The sequence below is a fragment of the Schistocerca cancellata genome, chromosome 8 (assembly GCF_023864275.1).
Source record: "Schistocerca cancellata isolate TAMUIC-IGC-003103 chromosome 8, iqSchCanc2.1, whole genome shotgun sequence".
Classification (NCBI taxonomy): Eukaryota; Metazoa; Arthropoda; class Insecta; order Orthoptera; family Acrididae; genus Schistocerca; species Schistocerca cancellata.
Window position 1 is genome coordinate 540,628,433 of NC_064633.1, and position 8,857 is coordinate 540,637,289.

General features: G+C 39.4%; 1 protein-coding gene across 2 annotated transcripts in view; it reads right to left on the minus strand.

Moving 5' to 3' along the window:
- LOC126094557 (ubiquitin-protein ligase E3A) overlaps nt 1-8,270 on the minus strand; it is a 161,800-nt gene extending 153,530 nt beyond the window's left edge. The window contains exons 1-3 of one of the 2 annotated variants that reach the window (XM_049908992.1): nt 8,026-8,270; nt 7,749-7,903; nt 7,399-7,651 (exon numbers count right to left, since the gene is read on the minus strand). In XM_049908992.1, the coding sequence (XP_049764949.1) occupies nt 7,399-7,651; nt 7,749-7,856 (361 nt within the window). In that variant the 5' untranslated portion in view covers nt 7,857-7,903; nt 8,026-8,270. Of the gene's footprint in view, nt 1-7,398; nt 7,652-7,748; nt 7,912-8,025 lie in introns of both variants that reach the window. The other variant, XM_049908991.1, reaches the window with a different exon arrangement.
- Between the last annotated feature and the right edge of the window lie 587 nt (nt 8,271-8,857).

An 8,857-nucleotide genomic window follows, 5' to 3' on the forward strand; every position in this document is an offset into this window, starting at 1 on the left:
TGGTGCCAGTAGGCCACGTGACTCCAGGATTCAACCCAACCGCTGACACACCGTACATTTCAGCAGCTTACAAAGGACATTGGTGAGTCTGATGGGCCAATAGCTATGCACATCAAATGGATTTTTACCGGGTTTAAGCACCGGAATGATGGTGCTCTCCAGCAAATGCAATGGAAAAAACACCATCACACCAGATCCAGTTGAAGATGACGATGAGATGTCGCTTGTAGTAAGCTGAGAGATGTTTAATCATCTGACTGTGGATTCAATCTGGCTCAGGAGCTGTGTCAGAGAATGTGCAAGGGCACTGAGTAGCTCCCACTCTGTAAACGGGGCGTCATAGGGTTCACTGTGGCGTGTAGCGAATGAGAGGACTTTCCTTTCCATCCACCATTTGATGGTGTGAAATGCTGGGGTGTAGTTCTCTGACGCAGAGGCCCGAACATAGTACTCAGCAATCACGTTTGTGTTGGTAGATAACACGCCATCGATGTTAATGTCAGGGACGCCTATTGGGGTCTGGATCCCAAAAAGACGTCTGATCTTCGTCCAGACTCGGGAAGGTGATGTATGGCACCCAATGGTGGAGATGTACCTCTCCCAACACTCCTGGCACCATCTTTTGATAAGCTGGAGAATATGGGCACGGAGCCACTTAAAGACTATGAGGTGCTCAAGGGAAGGGTGCCGCTTATGCCACTGTACAGCTCGCCGACACTTCTCAATTGCCTCAGCGACTTCCAGAAACCACCAAGGGATCACCTTTCCCCGGTGACACCCTAAATATCGAGGGATCACATTTTCCGCTGCAGTAACAATTGTTGTAGTCACCTGCTCAACCGTCACATCGATGTTACCGTGTGGGGGAGAGTCAATGGTGACTGCACAGGTGAAAGTTTCCCAGTCTGCCTTGTTTAAAGCCAATCTGGATAGGTGTCCATGGGCCTGATGCCGGGGCAGTGAAAGGAAGATGGGGAAGTGGTCACTACCACACAGGTCATCATGTGCTCTCCAGTGGATAGATGGGAGAAGTCCTGGGCTGCAAATGGATAAATCAATGGCCAAGTAACTATCACGAGCCACACAGAAATGTGTGGCGGCCCGAATATTTAAGAGGCAGAGGTCGAACTGAAACAGTAAAGTTTCAACAGCTCTGCCTCGGCCAGTAAGTACGGTGCCATCCCACAAGGGGTTATGGGCATTAAAATCTCCCAGAAGTAGGAAAGGTTTAGGGAGATGGTCAACCAGTGCAGTTAATACATTTAGGGTTACTGCACCATCTGGAGGATGATACACATTGCAGACAGTTATTTCCTTCGTCGTCCTTATTCTGACATCCACAGCTTCATGGCAGCCCCACCACAATGGACTGGCTACCATGCTGGATATCAGATGCAAAGAAGTCCATGGTCATCATAGGTGCAAAAAGTGACACTGCATAGTGCATGGTGGAAAATGCACACAGGAAGATGTCCTTGCCCAAGAGATGGAGAATGAGCTGGACTGCAGTGCGATGACAAGAAAGTGGGCTAAAGATCTCAAGGCACGATGGACACAATGCACCATGTAAGGCGCCCTACCCAATTGGCTCACTCTTCGGGAAAATTTTGAAAAATGGAGGTCAAACCCTACAGGGGACCATCACACAAAGGCCGAAATGTGAGAGACTCCTTTTAGTCACCTCTTATGACAGGCAGGAATACCTCGGGCCTATTCTAATCTCCGGACCTGCAGGGGGGCCACTTCCTCGAAACAATGGTCTGTTGTGTTCTGAAATGACATGTGCATACAAAGCCTTATAAGTTGCAGTTACTGCAGCACTTGCTTTCCAGTGATTGTAACAGAAGGTATGGATTTTGAATTTCATTTCTCCAGGACATGGACTCACTGAAACTGAGTGTATTTTGTGCCATTTCTGTTCAAAGTTCATGGATCTTTCTTTTTTGTTAAGGGAACTAAGACAGGAATCTTATACCTGGACATGCTGCAAAACTGATTGTTTCCTCAACATTAAGAGGAATTCAATGACTTCATTTTTACACATGACAGCACCTCACCCCACTTTCAGCTTGAGGTGCAGTGTTATCTTAACTCCACCATTCCACAACATCGTATTGGAAGAAGTGGACAACACCACCTCGTTCACTGCCTTTGGCATCCCACACCAGACCTCATGCCTTGCAATTTTTTTTTGTGGGGGTACGTAAGTGATAAAGAGTCTTTGACCCACCTATGGCAGCTACCCTTCAACACCTGAGAAGCTGAATTGTTGAGGCTGTCTATTCAGTAAACAGGGACCCATTGATTCATGAGTGGAATGAAATGGAGTACCGTTTCAATATTTCTCGAGCAACATATGGTGCTAATGTCAAATGTATGGCACAGTGTCTGTGCAAACATAAAAGTTTGAACATTCCTTTATCTAGTGCCAGCAGCAATGTGTTTCTATATTTCATAATTTACCTGTAATAAACAACTGAAATCCAACAGTTTTACATTAGAAATGCCATTTTTTTATTCGTCCCTGGCCACAACCCCAAAAATCCTGCAGTTGTCCCATTACTTTCACGTTGTTCCTTTAATTATTTTTGTGTAATGGGACTGTATTCCTCTATGTATCCAATGGGAAGATCAGTTTTCTTTACTACTTTGTTGGCATAAAGATGTGACAAATGTCTAATCTACAGCTATTGTTTAGTAGATGTTTCGGCCAAATGCTGCTCTGTAATGCATATCCTGGTCTAATTTATGTTGGAAAGTAATAGTTTCATAGTGAGTTGTGCAGACCAACAAATGTGATGACAGGGAAGGAAATTTGGCTTTGGTTACTGTAAAGTTGAACTGGCAATTTCCAATGTGGTGATCTCAGGTTACATATACGTCCACTCCACACAGTATTTTCACCTGTACACGAAAGCCAATGAAATGGCCCACCTTTGTAAATGTACAACACACTAAACCATTGTAAAGAATCATTTGGTGATCACTTTGAAATTACATCTCAGTTTCTTGAAGTATTTATATAAATATGACAATATGATGATACACAATCACCCACAGTTCTACATCTACACAGACAGTCTGCGAATCACATTTAAGCGTCTGGTAGAAGGTTCATCAAACCACCTTCACATTTCTCTATTATTCCAATCTCGTATAGCGCACGGAAAGAACGAACACCTATATCTTCCCGTACCAGCTCTGATTTCCCTTACTTTGTCGTGGTGATTGTTTCTCCCTCTGTAAGTCGATGTCAACAAAATATTTTCGAATTCTGAGGAGAAAGTTGGTGATTGGAATTTCGTGAGAAGATTCCATCTCAATGAAAAATGCTTTACTTTTAATGATGTCCAGCCCAAATCCTGTATCATTTCTGTGACACTCTCTCCCATGTTCTGCAGTAATACAAAATGTGCTGCCTTTCTTTGAACTTTTTCGATGTACTTCGTCAGTCCTATATGGAAAGGATCGCACACAGCGCAGCACTATTCTAAAAAGAGGATGGACAAGCGTAGTGTAGGCAGTCTCCTTAGTAGATCTGTTACATTTTCTAAGTGTCATGCTAATAAAACGCAGTCTTTGGTTAGCCTTCCCCACAACATTTTCTATGTGTTCCTTCCAATTTAAGTTGTTTGTAATTGTAATACCTAGGTGTTTAGTTGAATTTACGGGTTTTAGATTAGACTGATTTATCGTGTAACCGAAATTTACCGAGTTCCTTTTAGTACTCATGTGGATGACCTCACACTTTTCGTTATTTAGGGTCAACTGCCACTTTTCGCACCATGTAGATATCTTTTCTAAATCATTTTGCAGTTTGTTTTCGTCCTCTGATGACTTTATCAGTTGATAAATGACAGCACTATCTGCAAACAACCGAAGATGGCTACTTAGATTGTCTCCCAAATCGTTCATGTAGATAAAGAACAGCAAAGGACCTATAACACTACCTTGGGGAAAGCCAGAAATCACTTCTGTTTTACTCTACGACTTTCCTTCAATTACTATGAACTGTGACCTCTCTGGGAGGAAATCACAAATTCCATAAGCACGCAATTTCACTACAAGCCGCCTGTGCGGTACAGTGTCAAAAGCCTTCGGGAAATCCAGAAATACGGAATTGATCTTAAATCCCTTGTCAATAGCACACAACACTTCATGTGAATAAAGAGCTAGTTGTGTTTCACAGGAACGATGTTTTCTAAACCCATGCTGTGTGTCAATAGACCATTTTCTTTGAGGTAATTCATAATGTTCGAACACAATATATGTTCCAAAATCCTGCTGCATATCGACGTTAATGATATGGGCCTGTAATTTAGTGGATTACTCCTACTACCTTACTTGAATATTGGTGTGACCTAAGGAACTTTCCAGTCTTTGGGTATGGACCTTTCATCGAGCAAACGTTTGTATACGATTGTTAAGTATGGAGCTAATGCATCAGCATACTCCAAAAGGGACCTAATTAGTATACAGTATGGACCAGAAGACTTGCTTTTATTAAGTGATTTAAGTTGATTCACTACTCCGAGGATATTTACTTCTACGTTACTCATGTTGGCAGCTGTTCTCGATTTGAATTCTGGAATATTTACTTTGTCGTCTTTCGTGAAGGCATTTTGGAAGGCTGTGTTTAGTAACTCTGCTTTGGCAGCACTGTCTTCGATAGTATCTCCATTGCTATCACGCAGAGAAGGCATTGATTACTTCTTGCCGCTAACATACTTCACATACGATCAGAATCTCTTTGGACTTTCTGCCAGGTTTCGAGACAGAGTTTTGCTGTGGAAACAGTTATAAAACTGTTATAAGAATCTTGCATGAAGTCCGCACTGAATTTCCAGCTTCTGTAAAAGATTGCCAATCTTTGGGATTTTGTGTCTGTTCATATTTGGCATTGTTTCTGTAACAGTGTTCTAACCCGTTTTGTGTACCAAGGATGATCCTCCGTCGTTTGTTAATTTATTTGGTATAGATCTCTCAATTGGTGCCGATACTATTTCTTTGAATTCAAGCCACATCTAGTCTACACTTATATTATTCATTTGGAATGAGTGGAGATTGTCTCTCAGGAAGTCGTCAAGTGAATTTTTATCTGCTTTTTTGAATAGGTATATTTTTCGCCTATTTTTCGAGGATTTGGGGATTACAATATACAATCTTGCTATGACAACCCTGTGTTCACTAATCCCTGAATCTGTTTTGCTGCTTGTTATTAACTCAGGATTATTTGTTGCTAAGAGGTCAAGTGTGTTTTCACACCCATTTACTATTCGTGAGGGGTTCATGAACTAACTCCTCAAAATAATTTTCAGAGAATGCGTTTAGTTGGTTTAAATCAACTACAACACCACAGGGTGTTTTTAATTATTCCCAGCTCCACATACACTAAAGTCCACACTGACAAGGAGAGAGCCCCAGTGGTGGGACCAACTTTTGGAAATCACCTATGTGGTGATGTGTGTTAAGATTATCACACCCAACAGGCATTCACCATGGTGGGCCCTCGTTAGAGAGTAATCGACGGGGGAAGAAAATTTGTAATTTCATGTGATATTCAATACTATAAAAAAGAGAAGAATTATGGACAGTGGTCGCATGGTGTAAGGCCTTCACATGCTGAAGGTCACTGGTTCGAATCTCATCACGTGCCTTAAATCTGTTCTATTTTTAAATATTTATCAAAATAACTGATCATTATTTATATTCAATTAATTGGTTTAAATGTATTTTTTATTTCTGTTTCTTTGTCATATCATAATTTATCAATTTTTTCATCTGTTCTCATTTTTTCTTTGTGTCAATCTTTTTCAACTTGAAACTTTTGTGAATGTGAATTTAATTATATTTATCTATTATAATATTTAAATCTCTGAAAATGACAATTTACTGGTTAAAAACGAAACATGAAATTATCTATTTACATCGGCTGTGCAACAGTGTCAAAACATTTTTCATTACAAGGTTTTTAATGGTAATTACTGTACAAACATTTAAAACATAGCCTTAATTCCTAATGCACTATGGACAAAATAACGAAGATGAAGATTTAAACAAAAGAAGGAATTATAGATAAAACCAAATTCAACAAAAATGAGGAACAGAAATAATGATTGCAATAACATGGACAAAAAAGTTGGACAATTAAAGAAATTAAATTAAAATCACATTAACATAGATTTCAAGTGCAAAATGAATGATAGGGAGGAAAAAGAGCAAACGAAGAAGCTGATATGACGATTAAAATGATGTGACATAGGAATAGAAATTACATTTAATCGAATTAATGGAATTAAAATAATGAGCAAATTAACTACAATACATATTTAAAAATAAAAAATTAAAATAAGTGACGAGATTTGAACCCATGAGCTTCTGCATTTCATTTCATTAAATCATCAACCAGTCAATATGATGCTACTATTGAGTGCCATACAAAACTCCATAATTTTCTTCATCAATAACTCACAAATGAGTGCCTACCTGGGTGAATGGCTGGCTGCAGGTGTGATAGCTGGAACATTAACCTATACCACAGTACAAACGGTTCAAAAAAGTCTATCAAACTGCTGGGGACCTCTCCTTGTGAGTATGACAATTGAATCACTCTGCACTCAGTACTTATCCCCAGTACCAAACTACAGTAACTCAAAAAACAGAAGTTATCTGTTAGATATTTCAGCATTTTTCTCACACCTGCTTGCCATTTCATCCTCCTAAAAACTGTTCCACATCTAATCTGCGATTCATATGGGACAGTATTGTGTCCTACCACGTAAGTTTCTTTAGGATTCTTATCATTTCAGTCACTGATGAGAGAAAAGAATGGTTGCTTATACCCCTTGTGTGGGGGCAGTTAATAATCTAATTTTACATTCACTGTCTCTAGTATGGCGCATATGCAGGAGACAGTGATATTTAATGATATTGATGAGCACAGCAGAACATCTAACTACAGACTATGAGGCTGTCTACGCTATTATAGGTTAAATCAGTTAGGTAAATGGTAAACACATGAGTTTCATTCATTCAAAAAGGTACACAATAATACTGTGTGTGGGGTTATACAGAGCGTATGTAATCCCATACAGAAAATGTAGGCTACATTCTTCAAAATCAATCATAATTTGTTGATTCAAACAGTATCATCTGTTCCTCTCAACCTAGTTCCGAAATAATAGTTTCACGTTCCTGATACGGCTTAAGAAAGAAAAATGAAATGTATGCCAATTTCCATTGATTCATGAATGTCTCAGTATATATTTGTTATGCAACGATAAATTCTGGCCTTGTTCACAACTATTCAGTAACAAATTTCGTCAATATCTTTACATAGGAAACATAGAAACCATTTAGATGCTAAAATGAAAATTTATATTGTGCCATCTTCCTTACCTGTACAGTGTGCTGAATCATTCGTCTCCAATTTATTGAGAATGGTAAATACTTTAGTTGGGGTTATTGCACCCATGCACGAGTCATTCTTTGTCACATCATCTCCCTTCACTGAATCCTTTTCATTATTTTTGGTCGTCATGGTTTGCTGTGTCCTTGCAACTTTTGTAGGCTGTGCATCACAAAGTCGTGCTTCCTGAGAGAACAACTGAATGGCCTGTACAGCTGCCTGGTTTGGTGTCAACGACTTAACCTGTTCACCACGAAATTAACACGTTAGTTACGTAAATAAACCAGAATAAATTCAATGTAACATATAACCAATAGGAAATCACACAATGTTTACATACTTTCCCACTCGACGCACAAAATTCATTATCACAGTTGGTGTTACCACAGCCATCGGTTAACTGGTAAAAATAACGCTCTATCAATTTCTTGGCAGCTGCTCGCTTCATTGTGTCTGTTGAATGCGACGTTGATGTTAACTCTGAAGACGATGCAGCTGAAGAACTACACGCATCACAATACGCAGTCAGCAGATTAAGAAACGTAGTAAAATACGCATTTCAAAGATATCCGTATATTTATGTTTCCACGACGTTAGCTACACACCACTCAACGTACCTTGAGGCCTCGCCGTCCTCCCTTTCGTGTTCCTTGTTTTGTGAGCTCATAGAATGTTGTTGACTGCGCAGCACAGAATTTATAAAATCGTAAGCAAAATTTCTGTATTGCTTAAAATACAAAGGTTACTATGCAGAACTGTACACGAACATTTAATCATGGGCATCAAAACAAATAATTTAAAGACAGGTCTGCAAATATAATTGATCGATAAGTTTGGCTGGGACGATAGGAACTGCAAAGATGCTACACCTGGAAGCACGGATAACATCTCTGCATTCGGCTGTTTGAAGCGGAGGATGCTAAGTTCACCCAAACTGGATACGATGTGACGTCATTATGACGTATATACGCTTTAGTCGATTAACACACCTATCGACTTTTACGAACGTTCGAGATTCTAAACTGTCGTCAGCTAGTGGTTTGTTTTGACACGTTCGATTCTGATAACAGCTCAATGTGGCAGCGTATATGTATTTCGCCAAAATAAAAGAGCTGGATACTAATAGAAATATTCCTAACCGTGGCCTTGAAAACACCACGGACAACACGTTTCGTAAAAAAGTGAAGTCTTCTTATGTCCCGACCAGATTAAATTGTGTGATTATTGTATTGAATGTTTACGCCGAAAATAATATTTATTTATCATCAATATTTTAGTATGGTTTCATCGAATTGGTCTTGTCAGTACATATTAGATTGTAGCAGCATACTCTTGCTGACTTTTTTTTCTTAATTTATATAGCTGAAAGAGAACTCATGCAAGTTTGTTAGCTAAGTAATTTAGATGTCCATCCCAAGATCTCGAATGGTGAACACATAATTAGAGCAA